We start from the raw sequence: 25,835 nt of genomic DNA, 5'->3' as shown, positions 1-25,835 counted from the left end.
TGGCGCTACGCCACAGTTTGAATCCCACCACCATGGGAACCTGTTACTAAAAATTTTCGATCCCACCACTGGAGAGAGACCACCATTTATCAAAGCAGCTTTTTCCACTGAGGTACTGCCCCGTCAGGAAGTTCTTCCTAATGCTTAGCCAAAAACTCTTTTGGTTTCATTTCTGTAGGTTCTGCTCTGACCTTCTGAGGCAACAGGAAACAACTTCGCACTATCCCTTTTAAAATATTAAATATTATTTAATATTAATAATATCCTCTGTATGACAGCCCTTCAAATAGTTGAAGAGGGCTACCAAAGCACCTTTGAATCATCTCTTCCGCAGGCTCAATGCGCCCAGTCAAAAGAGTTCTCAAATCCAGATCAGAGAATCTCTCTGTTCCTTTCCCCCGCCCCCCTGTTGAGACACAGCTGACGTTATGGTGACCCCGTGAGGTGTTTAAAGCAAGAGACATTTAGAGGTGGTTTGCCACTGTCTGTGTCTGTGTGGCAGCCCTGAACTTCCTTGGTGGTCTCCCATCCAAATACAGGGCGGACCATGCTTAGCTCCCACCATCTGATGAGATCAGTTTAGCCTAGGCCCGTGGTGGCGAACCTTTGGCACTCCAGATGTTATGGACTACAATTCCCATCAGCCCTGCCAGCATGGCCAATTGGCAGGGGCTGATGGGAATTGTAGTCCATAACATCTGGAGTGCCAAAGGTTTGCCACCACTGGCCTAGGATGTCAGGTCAGGGCACTCTGTCCTACTCTCACAGAGTTAGCCTGTTCTGAACATGGCTGATCGGCAGCATGAACACAGTTTCCTGAATGAAGGGAATCCAGGCACTGAACTGGTTCCGTCCCATTGACTCAGCCAAAGACATCCATTTTGAGCGAGCTTATTGTGACACAAATAGAGAATAGAGCCAGTTCAAGTATCCACCTAGTCATCTGAATGGCTTTCCCTTGTCTTCTTGGCTTTCCCTTCGTTCTCTTCTACTAAAGTCAAGAGCCTTTGCATGCAAGGTCTGACAATCAGTCAAGCCGGTTCATTTTCCCGCCTTTTTCCATGACGGGGTCACTCATAACATTTTCTAAATCATGTCAATGTAGCCCCAAATTGCATTGGTTGTTGGTGCAATGAAAGCGGATAAAAAAATGGGGTCGGGAGGTACTGAGAGCCTTTTGTTTTCAAGAGAGCGCAACTTCTAGGCTCCACCCTTACAAGGCATGAAGACTACACAAGCCAAGTCTTACTTCTCTAATATACTGGCCACCAATGATCATATGAATTAATGTCATAAAACGTCTCCAGTCAGCAGGAAACCATTAAGACCAGCTCATCGTTCCCCGAGGGCTTTTTAAGCAAGAGCTACGCTGTGCTGTGACATCACGTCGAGCGGGTTGCGACTTTCTCTGCTGAGTTCTGCCGGACTGCATTTTCAAGGCAGTGTGAGGTGTATTTTAAACCCAATCCAAGGCTTCCTTGCCCATTGCGGAGTAGAAACTTGATACCTTTTCTCCCATACATGGTACTGGCAAGCTTTTCTTTCCCCCCTGGCAAACTTTAATTTTTTTTTTCACACATAAAAAAACCAACCAAAACAAAGCAACGTAAGAGAAAAGAAAAGAAAAGAAAACACACACACAACTGATCACATTTCATATATTGACTTCTAGCTATCTCATCTTCGATTAAGTAGCTTCATGCATGTAGTTAAAACATTAGTTCATAGGTGTCAAACTCGCGGCCCTCCAGATGTTATGGACTACAGTTCCCATCATCCCAAAGCTCCCAAAGGCACCTGGTGAGCTCCCAAAGGCACCTGGTGGGCCACTGCGAGTAGCAGAGTGCTGGACTGGATGGACTCTGGTCTGATCCAGCAGGCTAGTTCTTATGTTCTTATCCCCTGCCAACCCATTGCTGGCAGGGGATGATGGGAACTGTAGTCCATAACATCTGGAGGGCCATGAGTTTGACACCTATGCATTAGGTTCAATAGTTATTTCTTAAATGTATCCTAATGTTTGCCATCTACGGTGTGGGCCAACAGCAGGAATGAAGAGTCTCAAGATGAGTTTGTTTTTGTATTTCCTCTGCCTTTCTGTGGGCAAAAAGTCCCACAATTCAGGACGTACATTTGATTTTTAAAAGATGGAAAGAGAACAGGGGTGGGTGGGGAAAGCGATTTAAAAGAATCTTATATTTCCACGATCAATAAAGAAGATGCTAAAATGAGTTTAAGACGGTGCCTAGCTATTAAGAGAGACTTTTGCATTACAACGGAACCGGGAGAGGTGCCTTTAAAAATGAATTGTTAAAAGCTTAAGTCGTTAAAGTTTCCATTCAGTACACTTTAATGCAGCCTTAATGCATTGTTCAGCCTTGAGTCGGAAGTTTTTTGCTACTGCAATTAATTTATGCATATCATTAAGCTGTAAAAGGAGATGATATAACCATCGCTTAAATTAACGTTTCACAGTTGTTGTTTTTTCCGTGTGTTGTTGGAATCAAACGTCATCTAATTCTGTAAAGCCGAAAGAGGAAGTTGAAGGTTGAAATTCAGTTGCTGTTTGCGCAGTAAAAACAGATCTCGTACGGCACAATATAGGCACAGATGAATAGACAGATAAGAGGTTTATTGTGTACAGCAGGGGTCTGCAACCTGCGGCTCTCCAGATGTTCATGGACTACAGATCCCATCAGCCCCTGCCAATATGATGGGAATTGTAGGAGATTGTCTGGGATAGTATAATGAGGTATAATATGTCTGAGGATTATAGGTACAGTATTGCAATGCAGCAGATTTACAGTGACCCCATGGGATTTTGAAGACAAGAGCCGAACGGAGGTGGTTTTGCCAGTGCCTGCCTCTGCATAGCAACTCTAGAGTTCCTTGGTGGTCACCCATCAAGGTATTAGGCAAGGCCAACTGCTGGGTGACCTTGGGCTGATCACAGTTCTCAGAACTCTCTCAGCCTCACTGACCTCACAAGGTGTCTGTTGTGGGGAGAGGAAGGGAAAGGCGCTTGTAAGCCACCTTGAGTCTCCTTAAGGGAGAGAAAGGTGGAGTATAAATCCAAAACTCCTCCTCCTCCTCCCCCCCCACCACTACTACTACTGCTACTACTACTACTACTACTACTACTACTACCACCACCACCACCACCACCACCACCACCACCACCACCACCACCACCACCACCACCACCACCACCACCACCACCACCACCACCACCACCACCACCACCACCACCACCACCACCACCTCTGAGATCTGACTAAACCAGGCTAGCTTAGGGCTACCAGAACCGCTGGGGTACATTTGTGACTGGATAACAACTGAAAATAACATTTGTCTATTGCACCTTTGAGCAAAGCTCTGTCCGCTTTCAAAGCAGTGGAGGACAGGCTGTTGCTGAGTAATTAACGCCGCTTGCTGAGGAGAACTGTCAGCAACATGCCATTGCACGTGTGTGAAGGAACTGGTCAGCGGTCCTTGGTCCAAGAACCGGAATGTTCCAAGCGTGCCTCTGTTTTCAGCCATGCAGTGTTGGGAAGATTATGAAGGCTGCGTCAACTGTTCAACTTGAAAATGGCCCAGCGAAAGGGCTGTGGGGCGAGGGTGAAGGTGCCTTTGGAAATGTGCTGACTGAATAAGGCCGACTTTGTCTTGATGATTCAGCCTTCTCCTCCGCAGGACACAATCCCTTTCTGTTCTGTGGGGGGGAGGCCCGGCTTTTTCGGAGGCTTTAAAGCCCCCTCGTCTGCAGCATTTTTGTTCATTTACATCAGCCCCGCCACGTCCTTCCCCTCTGTCTCGTTCTCAGAAACAATGGACAAAGTGGATCAATGTTGTGGTGAGCTGGCCTCTCTCCCCTTTAACAAAGTTCTTCTCTGGACTCTCCAGAGGAGAACAGTCCCGAGGGGCTTGGCATGTTCCTTGACATCCAAGAGACCTTGGGTTGTCTTCCAACAGTTTTTCATGTCCTTTCAACCCACTGGGAATTATCGAATGGAGTCTCCTAGGAGCAGAATCCATTTTGGCCTGCAAGCAGTGGTGGGATTCAGCCGGTTCGCACCACTTCGGCAGAACCGGTTGTTAAAATGGTGCTTGTAAACAATCAGTTGCTAAATTATTTGAATTCCCACCACCGGAACCGGTTGTTAAATTATTTGAATCCCACCACTGCAGAGGTGGGATCCAGCAGGTTCTCACCAGTTCCCGAGAGTGGGTTATTAATTACTTGTGTGTGCCGAGAGGGGGTTACTAATTGGGTCTGCTTTTCCGTTAGAAATTCCATTAGGTCCAAAAATCATAAAGTCCTGTTGTTTCCTATGTGGCTGGTTAGCGAAGGTAGAAAACGGGATAATTCTCCCTGTTGGGCTGTTTTAAAAACATGTTTTATAAATATGGTAAAGTTCCTTGTTTAAGGAAAGTATCCTTCTTTTGATTTCTAGAAACAAAATTAAGTATTTGAAAGAATTAAGTATTTGACAGGCAGTCAATTAGAGGAGAAGTAGTTGTTTCTGTTGGCAGTAGACGATAGGACTTGCTATAATGAGTTTAAATTATGGACAGAAATATACCAGCTGGAAATTAGGAACTTTTTTTTACAGTAAGAGTTTTTTACAGTCACAGAGAAATTAATGCCCTGCCCCCGGAATGCCCGGCCACGCCCCCGTTGTGCCCCGCCCAGCTCCATTGGTACTACGCCACTGTTTGAATCCCACCACCATGGGAACCTGTTACTAAAATTTTTGGATCCCACCACTGCACCACTGTATACAAGTGCTAACAAAAGATAGCAACTCAGTGAAGTTAAAATAGTAGCATGGTTCTCAGGGGCTCAAGCGGAGGAAGCAGGATTTGCCTCTACAAACAAACAAATTGCAATTCCTTGCCAGGAAACTCTGTCTATGTTATGTAAACATCCTACCAGTACTATCAATCTTCATTATGGTCATAGACCAGCATTAGGTAGATAAGATACACACAATTAAGAGGATAAAATATATGAAAGCTATAAATATATATCTAAAAAGTCTACTGGTGGAAGAAAATTGGGAACACAATTTTGTAAAGGAGTTGCCATTGCATATTTTATTTTCATTTACACAACTTATGGTTTCCGGGATGCTGCTGCCACTCGGAGGGCTGGTCTACCCACCATTAAGTAGCAAGTCTACCAATTCTCATTAATGGCAGGCAGACCAGCCTTATAGAGAACCTGCTTCCTGCGATTTAAAGTAACAGGTAGATCTGGCCTCCACCAACCAATTCTTATTGGCCTGTAGATCAGCCCTCTACAGTACAGGTGTCAAATTCACAGCCCTCCAGATGTTAATGAACTACAATTCCCATCAGCCCTTGCCAGTATAGCCAATGCTTATGTTGGAGGGACTGATGGGAATTGTAGTTCATTAACATCTGGAGGGCCGCAAGTTTGACACCTCTGCTAGAGAGATGGCTCCTCACAATTACAAATAATGGGTAAGACAGGCCAGGTCTATCAATTCTTCTTAATGGTGGGTAGACCAGCCCTCCAGAAAGCCGTAGGCGAAAGTCTTGGGTAGACCTGGCCTTTCTGAAGGCCAGGTTAGCTGATACTTCTGCCTTCTGGAGAGTGGGTTTCCTGCAATTAAAAGTAATGGGTAGACCTGGCCACTGGAGAGCTGGTTCCAAATGGGGGAGACCTGGTAGATTGGGGGGTGCAATTTCAGTGCTTTCCGTGGGCACCATTTTCTGTAGATCCTGGGGTCATTATGCAGAAGCAAGTGATGCAGACCACCTGTGAACATCTCTTGCTTTGAAGAGGTCCTAAAATTCAGGGATCTACAGGTAGAAGTTGGAGAAACTTGAAGCCAAACTTCTAAAAGCCTGAACCAAACTACTTTTCCGAGCTGGACTTTTTTTTTTAATCAAGCTGGCAAGAAGCCCAACACTGTGCAAGAGAGAAAACTCCACATTTCAACTCTGAACTCCCTTCCCATAAACAATCAGAGAAAGCAGCTTTGCCAGCATCTGGACACTTAAATTGGCCTTTATTGAGACGTAAAAACTTTTATTCAGTAATGTAAGAGGGGCCCAGTAGTGGATGAAGCAGGGGGGCTTGTTATGGAGGAAAAGCACAGGGAGAAGCTGAGCAAAAGGGTAGGATGGGGAAAGTGGGGGGATTGAAATTTGGCAAGAAATGAATACTGGGCTCCTTCATCCAAGACCCTTGGGAGGGAGAGCAGGGAAGAATGAATGTCGACAGTAAACTGATAACAAGCGATCCCATTCTTGCAGGCAGAAAAATAGCACCACGCCAGTGGGATTTCTCTCCTGAAGGGAGGTCAAAGTTTGTCACCGAACGTTCTCTGTTCTTTGCCTTGCTCACCTTGTCGCAGAGTTCAAGCCCCCTCAAAGTTCAGTGTTTTGAACTACTCGGAGCCCAGTTGAATCCGGCCGTGAAAGCCTTCGACAATACTCGGAGCACTGTTTTCCCAAGCCATGTTTGTTCCTAAATAGACTTTCCATTTGCAACACAACAATTACAGCAGAACCTCAGTTTTTGTCGGTAATCCGTCCGAAAAGAATCAATGAAAACCGAAACCGAGGCAAACCGAGGCAAACTTTTCCATAGGAATCAATGTAAATCCAATTGATCTGTTCTAGGCACTCCAAAAAACATACCAAAAACACAATTTGGGTGAATAAACATAGTGTTTAATGCTGAAAACAGGAACAAACAATAACACTCGGACCAGCTTCAGAGCCAGTGGGCCAATGTTGCACCAGAAATAGCAGAAATTGCATTAGCAGAAGTGTCCAAAGAGGTCTGTTTCTGACGCCTCTAAGATTGGTCTGAAATGGGGCAAGACATTGTCATTAAACAAGTTGCAGACACGGCCTGCAACAGCTTTGTCCGGGTGATTTTTCTCCACAACCCCCTGCACCTTACTGCAAATTGATGAAAACCGAGGCAAATCAATGAAAACCGAGACAAATTTTTCACTGAAAAAAACGATGAAAAGCGAAACCGATGAAAACCAAAGTCAATGAAAACCGAGGTTCCACTATATATTGAATGATCGGAGCAGAAGGAAGAAAACTATATCTGTTTAATACCTGTGATTGTCAACGGGGTAAGGTACTTAAAAGAGGGATACTGAGAAGTGATACTTCTTCATACAATAAACTTATGGAACTCACTGGCCCAAGATGGTGTGATGACCATTAAACGAGATGACTTTTAGAAAGGAGATGACACACTTTCATGGGGGAAGAGAGATGCATCACAGGTGGTCTGCCATAATGGCTGAATAGAACCTCCATATTTAGAGGCAGCATGCATGCCCCTGCATACTAGTTGCTGAAGGGAATTTGGGCTTCCAGCGTGGTTAAGAGCAGGTGGATTCTAATCTGGAGAAACGAGTTTGATTCCCCACTCCTCCACCTGAGTGGCAGAGGCTTATCTGTTGAACTACATGTGTTCCGCACTCCTACATTCCTGCTGGGTGACCTTGGGCTAGTCACAGTTCTTTGGAACTCTCTCAGCCCCAACTACCTCACAAGGTGTCTGTTGTGGGGAGAGGAAGGGAAAGGAGCTTGTAAGCCACCTTGAGTCTCCTTACAGGAGAGAAAGGTGGGGTATAAATCCAAACTCCTCCTCTTCTTCTTCTTCTTCTTCTTCTTCTTCTTCTTCTTCTTCTTCTTCTTCTTCTTCTTCTTCTTCTTCTTCTTCTTCTTCTTCTTCTTCTTCTTCTTCTTCTCCTCCTCCTCCTCCTCCTCCTCCTCCTCCTCCTCCCCCTCCTCCTCCTCCTCCTCCTCCTCCTCCTCCTCCTCCTCCTCCTCCTCCTTTTTCTCCTTCTTTTCCTCCTCCTCCTCCTTCTTGGCTGCTGTGGGAAAGAAGACATTTGATTTGTTGGGATTTTGGTTTGCTTCATTGCATAAGGAGACTGCATTTGTAGTTACGGACACAATCTTATGAACACTTTCTTGAGAGTAAGCCCTGTTGAATAAAATGAGCCTGATGCCCGAGTAGACCTGCCCAGGATTTCTGTGATTTTTAATGGTGCTTGTTTAGCCCTTTGATATTCTCCAAGATGTGTCTTTTGTTTTCAAACAGTTGCTGGTGTTTCCTTGCGTATTTATCATTGTTCCTATGAGTTTTAAAAGTTGTTTAACGGGGATAAAGTGAGAAGATACGTATGCCTTAAACCGATTCCAAGAATGAGACATTTCAACATTCATACACTGATCCTGAGGCAGCGCAGAGTTGGTGACCTTTGGCAAAGTTAACTTCGCGTTTTGTTCCCTGAACTACTTTGATGAGGATAATTAAAAGCTGCGTTGCGTGCCAAAATAAAGACTCTGCCTGATCTAATATCAGAGGTTTCTTTGTTGAGTTGTGGGGGTAAAATGCAGCGTGTCATTTGGCTATATGGCGAATAATTTGTCTGTCTTTGATGCGGGCCATTAAGTGCTGCCAGTACGTTATTAACCATCTGCTCTTTTACCCATCTGTGCACAGAGAGGATCTTTAAAAGAGAGGAAGAGGTACATTGAAATGAGGGTGGAAAGGAAATCTTATTGAGTTTTATTTTTTTTAATGTTATATTCTCTCCCCCCACCCCCATAATTGCTTAAGGCGACTTAATGATTAATCCACACGTCTGTGCACTCAGCAGTTCTTCAAAGGAAGAATCCAGTGTGAAATTGCTGCATTAGAATTCATTAGCAAATTCCAGACAGTATCCACCCCCTCAGGGCTTAATAGAGACCTGGAATTCCTAATTCACCGTAACTTTTACTATCTTGCACATATATCCCCACAGCTGTTAATTACTTCAGTTTTACTCCTGTAACTTCCACCTGTATCATCCTATTCTGCATTAAGTTTTACGTCTTGGCTGACCTAACCCACAGCAGGTTGTGTGCCCCATGTTTGTGATGGTTGCATTGGATGGGATCTTGTTTATACCCCTCAAACCCCTTTTGGTTGTGTATATAAACTGGTCTCAAGGATTCACACACCAGTGCATCTAACAAAGTGGCCCCTGACCCACAAAAGCTTAACACTGGAATAAATTTGGAAGGTTTTATAGTGCCACTGAACTCTTGTTTTATTCAGTTACTCTGCAAGGTAGGTTAGATTAATAAATAGCAACTTGCCTAAGGTTATCCATGTGAGCAGCAGTGGCGTAGGAGGTTAAGAGCTCGTGTATCTAATCTGGAGGAACCGGGTTTGATTCCCAGCTCTGCCGCCTGAGCTGTGGAGGCTGATCTGGGGAATTCAGATTAGCCTGTGCACTCCCACACACGCCAGCTGCGTGACCTTGGGCTAGTCACAACTTCTCGGAGCTCTCTCAGCCCCACCTACCTCACAGGGTGTTTGTTGTGAGGGGGGAAAGGCAAGGAGATTGTAAGCCCCTTTGAGTCTCCTGCAGGAGAGAAAGGGGGGATATAAATCCAAACTCCTCCTCCTCCTCCTCTTCTTCTTCTTCTCTTTCTTCTTCTTCTCTTTCTTCTTCTCTTTCTTCTTCTTCTCTTTCTTCTTCTCTTTCTTCTTCTTCTCTTTCTTCTTCTTCTTCTTCTTCTTCTTCTTCTTCTTCTTCTTCTTCTTCTTCTTCTTCTTCTTCTTCTTCTTCTTCTTCTTCTTCTTCTTCTTCTTCTTCTTCTTCTTCTTCTTCTTCTTCTTCTTCTTCTTCTTCTTCTTCTTCTTCTTCTTCTTCTTCTTCTTCTTCTTCTTCTTCTTCTTAGCTGCCCAGGATAAGGGGCTCCAGCGTCCAACTCCACTGCCCTGACTTCTCAGGAGGGAATATGAAATTAAATTCATCCCAGCTGGAAAATATTTTGGAAGGAAGAAAATACAACCAGTCGATGTTGATACCTGTTCTGTTTTTTTTTTTTCAGGGAAGCGATAAGTCGGCTGTGCGAAGCTGTACCTGGAACACACGGGACCATCAAAAGGCGGAAGGTAACTATTACCCATTTTGTGGCTCTGCGGTTTTCTTTGTATATGGCTCACAGTTGTCCTGAAGAGGGGTAACCACTGGGAGAATTTTACAGAGAGCGTTTCCCCACTTACCTTCTGCTGCGCGCTACTGTAGCCAAGTAGTGCGGGGTCCCCCGGCACTCCCCACTACAGGGGCGGCGACAATGCAACCGCCCCGATGCTGCCGCTGTCGCGCCCCTTCAGCGCGTGTCATTCCTGGCGCTCTTCAAAACGGCGCCTTTTGATGACCCTGCGCAGGCCACGGGGTCGTGGGGAAGCCTGGGCGCGCGTCAGAAATGACGCGCGCTGAGAGTAGCACGCGGCATAGGGGGCTCATGCTAAGTGGGGAAACGCTCAGAGTTTCCTTTGGAGATTGTCTGTCTGTTGATTATTTTAACAACTCTGTCTGTTGGTTGTGGGCCAACAGACAGACCGGCAGGCATTAAAAAGCAGAAACCCTCCCAATGCAAAATCAGCCCAGAGACTGCTTCCGCTAGCCCCCTGCAAAAACTTCGGCATACATTTTCTTTGTTTGGCCAAATTCGGCTTGTTCAGATGATCATTTTTTTGTTCTCTACCAGGAAAATTCTAAGTTCCAGGGACTTCGAATATCTCCTGTCTATCCAGAGCCCTTCAGTGAGGACCGTAGTGTATACCAAAGCCGAGAAGGAAGGCAATTTTTGCAGAATGGCCTAGCTCCCTTCTGATGGGCTTTGCACGTTGGTTCCAGAAATCCAGAAACACACAGGATTAAAGAAGAAGAAGAGTTTGGATTTATATTCCACCTTTCTCTCCTGTAAGGAGTCTCAGCTGCTGCTGACTTTGGAAGCTCCTTGATATTTTCTGCATTGGTTGTGCCTCTTTTGTTCCTGCTATGCCACTCCAGGGCCCCTTCTGCACACGCAGAATAATGCGTTTTCATACCACTTTCTCAACTGTTTGCAAGTGGATTTTGCTATTCCGCACAGTTTCAAAGAGCATTGAAAGCAGTTTGAAAGTGCATTATTCTGCATGTGCGGAAGGAGCCCAGGAGTCTGTTGTGTAACAGCTTGATGGAAATCACTTCACACCATCTCAATCACTGCGTTTAGATTAGTAGGGAAAGTGCCTCTCTTTTAGGGTACTCTAATCAGCATACATTTCTGCTTCCTCTGTAGTGGTTGGCAACCAGGAAAGAGCTTCTGATAGTGTGTTTATTTAGTGAAACAAGCAAGCAATGCAGTTCCAAAGCCTTTATTTCTAGGTCTCTAATGAAATATGAATAGGCATTCTCTTGTCTTCGCAGCCTCCGGCTAAATTTCTGTCTCCAGTGCTTGGTAAAAGTAACCTTCAGTTCTCCGGCGTTCATATAAAACTGACCATCTCAACAAGCAGTCTGACTCTAATGAACATTGAAACCCAACAGGTGGGTTGACTGGTGTTTTAAAATAATACCTTGTATTTCTAAGTCATTTTTGTTATTCCCCAGGCAGTACTGGTTGATCTGCTGAAGACGAAAGCTTATCCTAAATAATTCATTTGTCAGAAGCATGATTTTGGGATCTACTTCAGCAATACCTAGTGGACTTTTAATATGGTCTTTGCTTCAGAGGGACTTCCGGTGGAGAGGGACTTCAGAGGGACTTCCGGTGGATATTTATAGGAATAACTATGATCAATTATGGAAAAAATTGAAACAAGATTTGAGTAAATGGGCCAATCTTAACCTATCTATCTTAGGTAAAGTTGCATTGGTCAAAATGGCAATCTTGCCTAAATTGATGTATTTACTTCAATCTATCCCATTCATAGATAATCTAAAACCTTTTAAAGAATGGAAAAGAGACTTCAACAAATTTATCTGGGGTGGTAGGAAACCCCATGTCAAATATAAAATAATGATTTCCAGGAAACAAAGGGGAGGTTTGTCTTTGCCCGATATATATTTGTATTATGTAGCAAATTCATCAACCTGGATAATGGACTGGATTGATCTGACCAACACTAATATTCTAAATCTGGAAAATTATGATCTTAATGATGGCTGGCACGAAAGACTTTGGTTATTAGACAAGAATACCTAGTGGACTTTTAATATGGAATTTGCTTCAGAGTTAGCTATGGCTCATGGCAATATGAGACACCAATAATAAAACTTCTGTTTATATAATATGATTTGAAGAAGAGGAAGAAGAGTTGGATTCATATCCCCCCTTTCTCTCCAGTAAGGAGACTCAAAGGGGCTTACAAACTCCTTTCCTTTCCTCTTCCCACAACAGACACCTTGTGAGGTAGGTGGGGTTGAGAGAGCTCCAAAGAACTGCGACTAGCCCAAGGTCACCCAGCTAGCATGTGTTGGCATGTGCACAAGCTAATCTGGTTCCCCAGATAAGCCTCAACAGCTCAAGTGATAGAGTGGGGAATCCAATCCAGTTCTCCAGATTAGAATGCACCTGCTGTTAACCACTACACCACGCTGGCTCTCAATCTAGACTAATGCTTCTGCAGGTACAAGAGACTTCTGCCAGGGAAACATGATTCCTCCCAACCCATAATACCCTAAAATGCCCCTCAAAATCCACTCTTCCTCAGGAACAGAGGGGGCTTTTTGGGGAGCTGCAGGAGGAGGGGAGGGACAGAGCTCTCCGAACTGAAGATTTTGCACATGCAATGATACGATTCTGGATTCGATCCAATGGTTTTGCTCAGTGTTCAATACATAAACAGAAGAAATGCAATGTCCATAAACATGTATCAGAAAAACCATGTTGCAAATCAGGCTCAATTTCTTATTCAGGTCATTTAACAAGAACCTATATACATAACAGAAACATTCATTTCATTCATTTCAGACAAGAACTCAAATAACAACCCAATATATTCAGGAAACCAGTTCCAATTCATACAGGTTCAAAGTCTTCTCCCATGTAATTCAAAGTCTTCTCCATGTTATATTGAGCACTTCAATAGTCCAATAGTTTAAATCCTGTATTGTCGAAGGCTTTCACGGCTGGAATCACTTGGGTGCTGTGTGGTTTCCGGGCTGTATGGCCCTGTTCTAGCAGCATTCTCTCCTGACGTTTCGCCTGCATCTGTCCCTGGCATCTTCAGAGGATCGTCAGGAGAGAATGCATCTTCAGGCGAAACGTCAGGAGAGAATGCTGCTAGAACATGGCCATACAACCATACAGCACCCAAGTTTAAATCCTAATCACGTAAGCGATGGTAAACATTTATAGTCCATTCAGAAAAAAATCCATTCAGAAAAAAATGAGTTGGTATTGGCAGAATGCCTCGTACATGGATAGCGTATTTCGTTATCTTCCTCAGTGCCTCAACCTCATACATCTGTTCATGAAGATATCCTATGGGTATTCTATAAGAAACACAATAAAATGGTCTACCATTCCTGTATTTTCTACAATATACAATATTATCCCACTCAGCATCACCAAATTATACTTATATACTCTCTGATTACTGAGCTGTTACTTCCCACAGAATCTTACCTCAGGTACCACCCTGTAGGCATTCAGTAGTCATATAGACCTTCTAATTAGCCACCCCTGGGTAATTTCCTTCCGTGCTCATAAGTGACAGGTATAGTCCAAAGTTGTATTTAAACCCAACACATCAGTTCTAAACTCATAAATGAAACAATTCTCAGCCTGCAGGATGAGTTTGTCTAAATTAATATAGGGAGCCATTTGATTAAATTGTTGAATCCTGCAGAATTTTAGATCCGCATCTTTATGGTTCTTAGCGTGAAAATGCTGCACCAACGGTGCTTCCTCTCTTCCTAACCAAATGCAGCTTCTGTGCTCTGAAATGCGTAATTTCACCGAGTGCAGTGTCTTTCCAATATATAATTTGGAACATGGACAAGTGATTGCATAAACGCAATTTGCTGTTTCACACTTCGTGTACAACTGTAATTGCCAATTAATAGTGGTGCATGGAATCCCCAATGATTGCGTGGCCATCGAATAGGCACATTGGGCGCAACGACCACATGGAAAATGTCCCTTTTGGGTCAATGTAATGGGTCGACTAAGCGACTGCTCCGCTCGTACTAACGCCTGTCTGACATTAAATGTACGACGTAATCCAATGACTGGTGGAGTCTCACATCCAGGCAAATCTGCAATCACCCTCCTGTTTTTATAGATGCTTTGCTTTATTTTTGCATTCAACTCCGTGTAATTTAAAGACCACATCAACCATGTACTTGGCTGTTGCTGATGCGGATGTAATAAGACCTTACGATCCGTTTGGGAAACCCTATCCCATGCGTCTTGTAATACTTGTAAGGGATAGCCTCTGTTGAAATGATTGTTAATAATAAAGTTTGCTTCCTTTTTAAATTCAAGTTCTTCTGTTGAGTTGCGTTTAGCTCTAACTAGAGCAGTGGTGGCAAACCTATGGCACGGGTGCCAGAGGTGGCACTCAGAGCCCTCTCTGTGGGCACGCACAGAGTGCCCCCCCCCCCCCCACATATCTAGGCTGGCCTGGGCTGCTGGACTCGATTATTAGCATTAAACCTAAGACCTAGTTTTGGGAAAGCAGTATGGGTAACCCTGTTAAGCCCTGTTAAAACCCACTGATTTTCATGCGAACAACTAAAGCGTGATCCTTTACCTGGGAGTAAGCTCAGTTGCTGGCAATGGGGCTTGCTTCTGAGTAAACCCTCCTGGGGTCGTGATTCACCCGTTGGAAGAGTTGCACAATTGCTTCTAAGCAAAGCCACCGACTACCACCAAGCTTACTCCTGAGTAACGCACGCCTCGGAGCCAACCGTTTTTTCTAAACTAAAACCTCATTATTCAGGTTAAATTGTCGTGTTGGCACTTTGCAATAAATAAGTGGGTTTTGGGTTGCAATTTGGGCACTCGGTCTCGAAAAGGTTTGCCATCACTGAACTAGAGCACTATAAGGTAAGTTACGACGTAGACGACGCGGATGATAGGAACGAAAGGTTAAGGGGGGACATGATAGCTATGTTTAAATATCTGAAGGGATGCCATGTCGAAGAGGGAGCAAGCTTTTTTTTTTGCAGCTCCAGAGACTAGGACAAGGAGGGATGGTTTCAAGGTGCAGGAAAACAGATTTCACCTGAACGTTAGGAAGAAATTGCTGACTGTCAGGGCTGTTCGATAGTAGAATGCACTACCTCAGAGAGTGGTGGAGTCTCCTTCTTTGGAGGTTTTTAAACAGAGGCTGGATGGCCATCTGTCAGGAGTGCTTTCATTGTGCGTTCCTGCATGGCAGGGGGTTGGGCTTGATGGCCCTGGTGGTCTCTTCCAACTCTGTGATTCAATGATTCTCCAAAGCGGTAATTTCTACACGAAGTAGCACATGGGCATAATCTTTTTTTCCCTTTTATTGATTTTCAGATTATCGCAAACCACCACATGCAGTCCATTTCTTTCGCCTCTGGGGGAGATCCTGTAAGTACATAAAGAATGTGTTCTGTCTAAACAGGCTCACTAAATGATATTGCTTCACTGAAGACCGCATTTCCAAGCTAGCTTGCTTTCTGTATTCCTGAGTGTCCCTGAATGAAGGAGTGCACTGGAAGAGGGCACATGTGTTTGGTTTGTGCAAGTTGCTTAGTGTGGTCCCTGGCATCTTCAGTCAAAAAACTCTCCAAAACACCACATGAAATTGCCTTATACTTATACTTATTTCCTCAAGGTCACTATTGCTAATTCAGACGCAGCAGCCTTTCAGAATCTCAGGCAGAGAAGAAGAGTTTGGATTGATACTCTGATTTTCTCAACCATAAAAGTCTCAAAATGGCTTATAAACTCCTTTCCCTTCCTCTCCCCACAACAGACACCTTGTGAGGCAGGTGGGACTGAAAGAGTTCTGAGAGAGCTGTGACTAGCCAAAGACACTCAACAGGCTTCATACATAGGATTGCGGAATCAAATCAGTTCACCAGATAGAAGTCTGCCGCTCAGGTGGAGGAGTGGGGAATCAAACCCGGTTCTCCAGATTAGAGGCCATCGGTCTTAACCACTACACCATACTGCCACATTTTTAAAAAACTGGATATGCCAGGAATGGAACCCAGGTGCTCTACCAATGTCCCTTTTTTAAAGCTAGAAAGCTCTCCTGACTCACTGAAAGCCACAGTGTCCGTTAAAAGATATTCATTCATCTTTAATTTTGTCTAGTTGTAAAATGGCTGCCATGGTAGCCAACGCTCAGAGGAGTCCTATAGCTATAATCCTCTTGTACTGAAGAGAGCTAAAATTAAGTTGGGTTATGGGAGCATCCTTATATCGCACCACTTTTGGCCTATAGTACCCAGGTAGCAAAAGGTTAAGGACCGAACGTTTTATAGTATACAGTAAATTGCATTTGACAAGGGTTTGTTTAACCTTTCTAGAATGCAAAAGGCTTTTTTACTTATTGCACTGGAAAAAGTATACCATACAAGGCAGTTCGCTGAGCCCCGCTGCTACGCAACCCTCTTCCGTATGGCTTGCGTGGGAGCTCGGCACCAGCCATCTGGATATTAATTGTGCCCTCCACCTGTGCTTTGAAGATGGGAGGTCTTTGTGAGAGCAGTAAAAACACAGAGCTGGGAGGGCTTCTGTTTAAAACTGTTACCAGCGTTTCATCACTAACCCTCCTCCCTGTTTTGGTGTGTTTGCGTAACCTCAGCTTGTGGGTTCTGTGGGGCAGAACGTGGAATGAGTTTGCAACAACAAGTTTTTAAAAACAAAACTTTCTTAACATATAACATCAACATTTAACATCACATTTCAAGGTCCTGTTCAGGTTGCATTTTCAAGTCCTTATATTTACAGTCTACTGATACTGCTAAGTCCAGTTCTTCTTTGCAAGTGGGTTGGCTCCTGAAGACTCCAAGGGCTTGATGAACAGGATTCAACATGATGAAGGTTTCCAGGAGAACTCTCACCCATTACAACCACAAAAAGAAATCCTGAAACAATAAACTCCAACATTTACAACATAGCAAAAAATAAAAATTTACCTTAACAAGGTGTCAAGGGCTTATACAACCAAGGTCCGAGTCTGGTAGCCTTGTCTCCTCCAAACTACATGAGCTCTGCAGCCCACTCCTGCTTTGGGTCTCCACCCCTTTCTGGATCAACCCATTCTGAGCATGGGGATTACATTTGCGTGTGTGTTTTTAAATGGTTTTTTATCACCAGTATCCCTAGATACGTTCTTTAATTATTTTAATTGTTCGCCGCCCAGGGGACCCTTCCTTGGGTAGAAAGGCGGTGTAACGGTGTTTTAAACAAATAAAAACAAATTCTGCATTTCTTTCCCTTGAAGCCGCCCGTGTTATCTGTTGAGGGAATGTTTGCTGAACTTTTCTGGAATGCAAAATGTTTTATTTGTTGCATTTATGGACGTACTGCATTGAAGGCACTGTCCTCTATTGGGGACATAGTGCTTGTTGCTATTGCTTTCACTGTTACTTACAGTGCTATCCTAGCACTGGTGTAATGCCCATTGGGCAAGGTGGGCAGCTGCCCAGGGCACCACCTTGTGGGGGGCATCAAAATGCTGGGTTCATTTTTGGGTATTTTAGTGGTTTTCCATTTTTGGCCGAATTTTGCCCAAGAATCTTTCTTCTGCATTGAGTTTTCTGCATTGCTGTCAATGGGGGTTGCAAGCTGGGGGGGGGGCACATTTCTGAAGGCACAGTCTCAAAACTTTCAGGGTCTCATCAGGAGACTGCCCTAGTGATACCCCCCAGGTTTGATGCAGTTTGATTCAGGGGGGGCAAAGTTATGGACCCTCAAAGGTGTAGCCCCCATCTCCTATTAGCTCCCATTGGAAACAATGGGGGATGGGGCACCCCATTTGGGAGTCCATAACTTTGGACTCCTTGAACCAAACCTCACCAAACTTGGGGGGTAGCATAAGGACAGTCTCCTGATGATACGCTGAAATTTTAGTACTGATGTGTCTAAAAATGCACCCCCTGCAGGCACCAATGTCCTGGTGCAAAAAAAATTTGGTCATGGTGAAGTGGCCGACCATGGGGTGGGGGGTGGGGATCCAACTCAGGTTTTGCCCAGGGCTACAGTTTGCCTCGTTACGCCCCTGTATCCTAGGCAGAATTACACACTTCAGGCAGCCCCCATCCAAAGGGTCAGGCGGCCGGCCATGATGCTATGGCCATGGCACACTGCCATAACCATAGAACAGGGGTCTGCAACCTGCGGCTCTCCAGATGTCCGTGGACTACAATTCCCATCAGTCCCTGCCACCATGGTCAATTGGCCATGGTGGCAGGGGCTGATGGGAATTGTAGTCCCCTGGAGAACATCTGGAGAGCCGCAGGTTGCAGACCCCTGCCATAGAGACTTCCCAGCAGCATGGGGACGCTTTCAAAGCAAGAAAGCCTGCCTGTTGCCAAGAAGCCCCCATTGGGCTCAATAAACTTACTCCACCTTTTTGGTGGCTTAAGTTGGAAACCCTGGCCACTGGTGTAAGGCAGCAAAGGCTGGGGGAAGCCAAGGAATGTTGGCTCCTCCCCAGCCACGCACCCAGTATGCCCGTGGCATTAGAACAGGGGTAGGGAACCTGCGGCTCTCCCCCCCCCCCCCACCCCCCCCCCCCCCCACCCCCCCCCCCCCCCACCCCCCCCCCCCCCCACCCCCCCCCCCCCCCACCCCCCCCCCCCCCCACCCCCCCCCCCCCCCACCCCCCCCCCCCCCCACCCCCCCCCCCCCCCACCCCCCCCCCCCCCCACCCCCCCCCCCCCCCACCCCCCCCCCCCCCCACCCCCCCCCCCCCCCACCCCCCCCCCCCCCCACCCCCCCCCCCCCCCACCCCCCCCCCCCCCCACCCCCCCCCCCCCCCACCCCCCCCCCCCCCCACCCCCCCCCCCCCCCACCCCCCCCCCCCCCCACCCCCCCCCCCCCCCACCCCCCCCCCCCCCCACCCCCCCCCCCCCCCACCCCCCCCCCCCCCCACCCCCCCCCCCCCCCACCCCCCCCCCCCCCCACCCCCCCCCCCCCCCACCCCCCCCCCCCCCCACCCCCCCCCCCCCCCACCCCCCCCCCCCCCCACCCCCCCCCCCCCCCACCCCCCCCCCCCCCCACCCCCCCCCCCCCCCACCCCCCCCCCCCCCCACCCCCCCCCCCCCCCACCCCCCCCCCCCCCCACCCCCCCCCCCCCCCACCCCCCCCCCCCCCCACCCCCCCCCCCCCCCACCCCCCCCCCCCCCCACCCCCCCCCCCCCCCACCCCCCCCCCCCCCCACCCCCCCCCCCCCCCACCCCCCCCCCCCCCCACCCCCCCCCCCCCCCACCCCCCCCCCCCCCCACCCCCCCCCCCCCCCACCCCCCCCCCCCCCCACCCCCCCCCCCCCCCACCCCCCCCCCCCCCCACCCCCCCCCCCCCCCACCCCCCCCCCCCCCCACCCCCCCCCCCCCCCACCCCCCCCCCCCCCCACCCCCCCCCCCCCCCACCCCCCCCCCCCCCCACCCCCCCCCCCCCCCACCCCCCCCCCCCCCCACCCCCCCCCCCCCCCACCCCCCCCCCCCCCCACCCCCCCCCCCCCCCACCCCCCCCCCCCCCCACCCCCCCCCCCCCCCACCCCCCCCCCCCCCCACCCCCCCCCCCCCCCACCCCCCCCCCCCCCCACCCCCCCCCCCCCCCACCCCCCCCCCCCCCCACCCCCCCCCCCCCCCACCCCCCCCCCCCCCCACCCCCCCCCCCCCCCACCCCCCCCCCCCCCCACCCCCCCCCCCCCCCACCCCCCCCCCCCCCCACCCCCCCCCCCCCCCACCCCCCCCCCCCCCCACCCCCCCCCCCCCCCACCCCCCCCCCCCCCCACCCCCCCCCCCCCCCACCCCCCCCCCCCCCCACCCCCCCCCCCCCCCACCCCCCCCCCCCCCCACCCCCCCCCCCCCCCACCCCCCCCCCCCCCCACCCCCCCCCCCCCCCACCCCCCCCCCCCCCCACCCCCCCCCCCCCCCACCCCCCCCCCCCCCCACCCCCCCCCCCCCCCACCCCCCCCCCCCCCCACCCCCCCCCCCCCCCACCCCCCCCCCCCCCCACCCCCCCCCCCCCCCACCCCCCCCCCCCCCCACCCCCCCCCCCCCCCACCCCCCCCCCCCCCCACCCCCCCCCCCCCCCACCCCCCCCCCCCCCCACCCCCCCCCCCCCCCACCCCCCCCCCCCCCCACCCCCCCCCCCCCCCACCCCCCCCCCCCCCCACCCCCCCCCCCCCCCACCCCCCCCCCCCCCCACCCCCCCCCCCCCCCACCCCCCCCCCCCCCCACCCCCCCCCCCCCCCACCCCCCCCCCCCCCCACCCCCCCCCCCCCCCACCCCCCCCCCCCCCCACCCCCCCCCCCCCCCACCCCCCCCCCCCCCCACCCCCCCCCCCCCCCACCCCCCCCCCCCCCCACCCCCCCCCCCCCCCACCCCCCCCCCCCCCCACCCCCCCCCCCCCCCACCCCCCCCCCCCCCCACCCCCCCCCCCCCCCACCCCCCCCCCCCCCCACCCCCCCCCCCCCCCACCCCCCCCCCCCCCCACCCCCCCCCCCCCCCACCCCCCCCCCCCCCCACCCCCCCCCCCCCCCACCCCCCCCCCCCCCCACCCCCCCCCCCCCCCACCCCCCCCCCCCCCCACCCCCCCCCCCCCCCACCCCCCCCCCCCCCCACCCCCCCCCCCCCCCACCCCCCCCCCCCCCCACCCCCCCCCCCCCCCACCCCCCCCCCCCCCCACCCCCCCCCCCCCCCACCCCCCCCCCCCCCCACCCCCCCCCCCCCCCACCCCCCCCCCCCCCCACCCCCCCCCCCCCCCACCCCCCCCCCCCCCCACCCCCCCCCCCCCCCACCCCCCCCCCCCCCCACCCCCCCCCCCCCCCACCCCCCCCCCCCCCCACCCCCCCCCCCCCCCACCCCCCCCCCCCCCCACCCCCCCCCCCCCCCACCCCCCCCCCCCCCCACCCCCCCCCCCCCCCACCCCCCCCCCCCCCCACCCCCCCCCCCCCCCACCCCCCCCCCCCCCCACCCCCCCCCCCCCCCACCCCCCCCCCCCCCCACCCCCCCCCCCCCCCACCCCCCCCCCCCCCCACCCCCCCCCCCCCCCACCCCCCCCCCCCCCCACCCCCCCCCCCCCCCACCCCCCCCCCCCCCCACCCCCCCCCCCCCCCACCCCCCCCCCCCCCCACCCCCCCCCCCCCCCACCCCCCCCCCCCCCCACCCCCCCCCCCCCCCACCCCCCCCCCCCCCCACCCCCCCCCCCCCCCACCCCCCCCCCCCCCCACCCCCCCCCCCCCCCACCCCCCCCCCCCCCCACCCCCCCCCCCCCCCACCCCCCCCCCCCCCCACCCCCCCCCCCCCCCACCCCCCCCCCCCCCCACCCCCCCCCCCCCCCACCCCCCCCCCCCCCCACCCCCCCCCCCCCCCACCCCCCCCCCCCCCCACCCCCCCCCCCCCCCACCCCCCCCCCCCCCCACCCCCCCCCCCCCCCACCCCCCCCCCCCCCCACCCCCCCCCCCCCCCACCCCCCCCCCCCCCCACCCCCCCCCCCCCCCACCCCCCCCCCCCCCCACCCCCCCCCCCCCCCACCCCCCCCCCCCCCCACCCCCCCCCCCCCCCACCCCCCCCCCCCCCCACCCCCCCCCCCCCCCACCCCCCCCCCCCCCCACCCCCCCCCCCCCCCACCCCCCCCCCCCCCCACCCCCCCCCCCCCCCACCCCCCCCCCCCCCCACCCCCCCCCCCCCCCACCCCCCCCCCCCCCCACCCCCCCCCCCCCCCACCCCCCCCCCCCCCCACCCCCCCCCCCCCCCACCCCCCCCCCCCCCCACCCCCCCCCCCCCCCACCCCCCCCCCCCCCCACCCCCCCCCCCCCCCACCCCCCCCCCCCCCCACCCCCCCCCCCCCCCACCCCCCCCCCCCCCCACCCCCCCCCCCCCCCACCCCCCCCCCCCCCCACCCCCCCCCCCCCCCACCCCCCCCCCCCCCCACCCCCCCCCCCCCCCACCCCCCCCCCCCCCCACCCCCCCCCCCCCCCACCCCCCCCCCCCCCCACCCCCCCCCCCCCCCACCCCCCCCCCCCCCCACCCCCCCCCCCCCCCACCCCCCCCCCCCCCCACCCCCCCCCCCCCCCACCCCCCCCCCCCCCCACCCCCCCCCCCCCCCACCCCCCCCCCCCCCCACCCCCCCCCCCCCCCACCCCCCCCCCCCCCCACCCCCCCCCCCCCCCACCCCCCCCCCCCCCCACCCCCCCCCCCCCCCACCCCCCCCCCCCCCCACCCCCCCCCCCCCCCACCCCCCCCCCCCCCCACCCCCCCCCCCCCCCACCCCCCCCCCCCCCCACCCCCCCCCCCCCCCACCCCCCCCCCCCCCCACCCCCCCCCCCCCCCACCCCCCCCCCCCCCCACCCCCCCCCCCCCCCACCCCCCCCCCCCCCCACCCCCCCCCCCCCCCACCCCCCCCCCCCCCCACCCCCCCCCCCCCCCACCCCCCCCCCCCCCCACCCCCCCCCCCCCCCACCCCCCCCCCCCCCCACCCCCCCCCCCCCCCACCCCCCCCCCCCCCCACCCCCCCCCCCCCCCACCCCCCCCCCCCCCCACCCCCCCCCCCCCCCACCCCCCCCCCCCCCCACCCCCCCCCCCCCCCACCCCCCCCCCCCCCCACCCCCCCCCCCCCCCACCCCCCCCCCCCCCCACCCCCCCCCCCCCCCACCCCCCCCCCCCCCCACCCCCCCCCCCCCCCACCCCCCCCCCCCCCCACCCCCCCCCCCCCCCACCCCCCCCCCCCCCCACCCCCCCCCCCCCCCACCCCCCCCCCCCCCCACCCCCCCCCCCCCCCACCCCCCCCCCCCCCCACCCCCCCCCCCCCCCACCCCCCCCCCCCCCCACCCCCCCCCCCCCCCACCCCCCCCCCCCCCCACCCCCCCCCCCCCCCACCCCCCCCCCCCCCCACCCCCCCCCCCCCCCACCCCCCCCCCCCCCCACCCCCCCCCCCCCCCACCCCCCCCCCCCCCCACCCCCCCCCCCCCCCACCCCCCCCCCCCCCCACCCCCCCCCCCCCCCACCCCCCCCCCCCCCCACCCCCCCCCCCCCCCACCCCCCCCCCCCCCCACCCCCCCCCCCCCCCACCCCCCCCCCCCCCCACCCCCCCCCCCCCCCACCCCCCCCCCCCCCCACCCCCCCCCCCCCCCACCCCCCCCCCCCCCCACCCCCCCCCCCCCCCACCCCCCCCCCCCCCCACCCCCCCCCCCCCCCACCCCCCCCCCCCCCCACCCCCCCCCCCCCCCACCCCCCCCCCCCCCCACCCCCCCCCCCCCCCACCCCCCCCCCCCCCCACCCCCCCCCCCCCCCACCCCCCCCCCCCCCCACCCCCCCCCCCCCCCACCCCCCCCCCCCCCCACCCCCCCCCCCCCCCACCCCCCCCCCCCCCCACCCCCCCCCCCCCCCACCCCCCCCCCCCCCCACCCCCCCCCCCCCCCACCCCCCCCCCCCCCCACCCCCCCCCCCCCCCACCCCCCCCCCCCCCCACCCCCCCCCCCCCCCACCCCCCCCCCCCCCCACCCCCCCCCCCCCCCACCCCCCCCCCCCCCCACCCCCCCCCCCCCCCACCCCCCCCCCCCCCCACCCCCCCCCCCCCCCACCCCCCCCCCCCCCCACCCCCCCCCCCCCCCACCCCCCCCCCCCCCCACCCCCCCCCCCCCCCACCCCCCCCCCCCCCCACCCCCCCCCCCCCCCACCCCCCCCCCCCCCCACCCCCCCCCCCCCCCACCCCCCCCCCCCCCCACCCCCCCCCCCCCCCACCCCCCCCCCCCCCCACCCCCCCCCCCCCCCACCCCCCCCCCCCCCCACCCCCCCCCCCCCCCACCCCCCCCCCCCCCCACCCCCCCCCCCCCCCACCCCCCCCCCCCCCCACCCCCCCCCCCCCCCACCCCCCCCCCCCCCCACCCCCCCCCCCCCCCACCCCCCCCCCCCCCCACCCCCCCCCCCCCCCACCCCCCCCCCCCCCCACCCCCCCCCCCCCCCACCCCCCCCCCCCCCCACCCCCCCCCCCCCCCACCCCCCCCCCCCCCCACCCCCCCCCCCCCCCACCCCCCCCCCCCCCCACCCCCCCCCCCCCCCACCCCCCCCCCCCCCCACCCCCCCCCCCCCCCACCCCCCCCCCCCCCCACCCCCCCCCCCCCCCACCCCCCCCCCCCCCCACCCCCCCCCCCCCCCACCCCCCCCCCCCCCCACCCCCCCCCCCCCCCACCCCCCCCCCCCCCCACCCCCCCCCCCCCCCACCCCCCCCCCCCCCCACCCCCCCCCCCCCCCACCCCCCCCCCCCCCCACCCCCCCCCCCCCCCACCCCCCCCCCCCCCCACCCCCCCCCCCCCCCACCCCCCCCCCCCCCCACCCCCCCCCCCCCCCACCCCCCCCCCCCCCCACCCCCCCCCCCCCCCACCCCCCCCCCCCCCCACCCCCCCCCCCCCCCACCCCCCCCCCCCCCCACCCCCCCCCCCCCCCACCCCCCCCCCCCCCCACCCCCCCCCCCCCCCACCCCCCCCCCCCCCCACCCCCCCCCCCCCCCACCCCCCCCCCCCCCCACCCCCCCCCCCCCCCACCCCCCCCCCCCCCCACCCCCCCCCCCCCCCACCCCCCCCCCCCCCCACCCCCCCCCCCCCCCACCCCCCCCCCCCCCCACCCCCCCCCCCCCCCACCCCCCCCCCCCCCCACCCCCCCCCCCCCCCACCCCCCCCCCCCCCCACCCCCCCCCCCCCCCACCCCCCCCCCCCCCCACCCCCCCCCCCCCCCACCCCCCCCCCCCCCCACCCCCCCCCCCCCCCACCCCCCCCCCCCCCCACCCCCCCCCCCCCCCACCCCCCCCCCCCCCCACCCCCCCCCCCCCCCACCCCCCCCCCCCCCCACCCCCCCCCCCCCCCACCCCCCCCCCCCCCCACCCCCCCCCCCCCCCACCCCCCCCCCCCCCCACCCCCCCCCCCCCCCACCCCCCCCCCCCCCCACCCCCCCCCCCCCCCACCCCCCCCCCCCCCCACCCCCCCCCCCCCCCACCCCCCCCCCCCCCCACCCCCCCCCCCCCCCACCCCCCCCCCCCCCCACCCCCCCCCCCCCCCACCCCCCCCCCCCCCCACCCCCCCCCCCCCCCACCCCCCCCCCCCCCCACCCCCCCCCCCCCCCACCCCCCCCCCCCCCCACCCCCCCCCCCCCCCACCCCCCCCCCCCCCCACCCCCCCCCCCCCCCACCCCCCCCCCCCCCCACCCCCCCCCCCCCCCACCCCCCCCCCCCCCCACCCCCCCCCCCCCCCACCCCCCCCCCCCCCCACCCCCCCCCCCCCCCACCCCCCCCCCCCCCCACCCCCCCCCCCCCCCACCCCCCCCCCCCCCCACCCCCCCCCCCCCCCACCCCCCCCCCCCCCCACCCCCCCCCCCCCCCACCCCCCCCCCCCCCCACCCCCCCCCCCCCCCACCCCCCCCCCCCCCCACCCCCCCCCCCCCCCACCCCCCCCCCCCCCCACCCCCCCCCCCCCCCACCCCCCCCCCCCCCCACCCCCCCCCCCCCCCACCCCCCCCCCCCCCCACCCCCCCCCCCCCCCACCCCCCCCCCCCCCCACCCCCCCCCCCCCCCACCCCCCCCCCCCCCCACCCCCCCCCCCCCCCACCCCCCCCCCCCCCCACCCCCCCCCCCCCCCACCCCCCCCCCCCCCCACCCCCCCCCCCCCCCACCCCCCCCCCCCCCCACCCCCCCCCCCCCCCACCCCCCCCCCCCCCCACCCCCCCCCCCCCCCACCCCCCCCCCCCCCCACCCCCCCCCCCCCCCACCCCCCCCCCCCCCCACCCCCCCCCCCCCCCACCCCCCCCCCCCCCCACCCCCCCCCCCCCCCACCCCCCCCCCCCCCCACC

At 58.6% G+C, this 25,835-nt stretch overlaps 1 protein-coding gene across 2 annotated transcripts in view; it reads left to right on the top strand.

The window, feature by feature from the left end:
• SHC4 (SHC adaptor protein 4) overlaps positions 1-15,725 on the top strand; it is a 38,513-nt gene extending 22,788 nt beyond the window's left edge. For both annotated transcript variants that reach the window (XM_048481955.1, XM_048481954.1), the window contains 3 exons: positions 9,895-9,958; positions 11,262-11,381; positions 15,349-15,725. In XM_048481955.1, the coding sequence (XP_048337912.1) occupies positions 9,895-9,958; positions 11,262-11,381; positions 15,349-15,414 (250 nt within the window). In that variant the 3' untranslated portion in view covers positions 15,415-15,725. The remainder of the gene's footprint in view (positions 1-9,894; positions 9,959-11,261; positions 11,382-15,348) is intronic.
• The last annotated feature ends 10,110 nt before the right edge of the window (positions 15,726-25,835 follow it).

This window comes from Sphaerodactylus townsendi, linkage group LG17 (assembly GCF_021028975.2).
Source record: "Sphaerodactylus townsendi isolate TG3544 linkage group LG17, MPM_Stown_v2.3, whole genome shotgun sequence".
Lineage (NCBI taxonomy): Eukaryota > Metazoa > Chordata > Lepidosauria > Squamata > Sphaerodactylidae > Sphaerodactylus > Sphaerodactylus townsendi.
The sequence above is the reverse complement of the archived record's forward strand: the minus strand, read 5'-3'. Positions and strand labels throughout refer to the sequence as shown.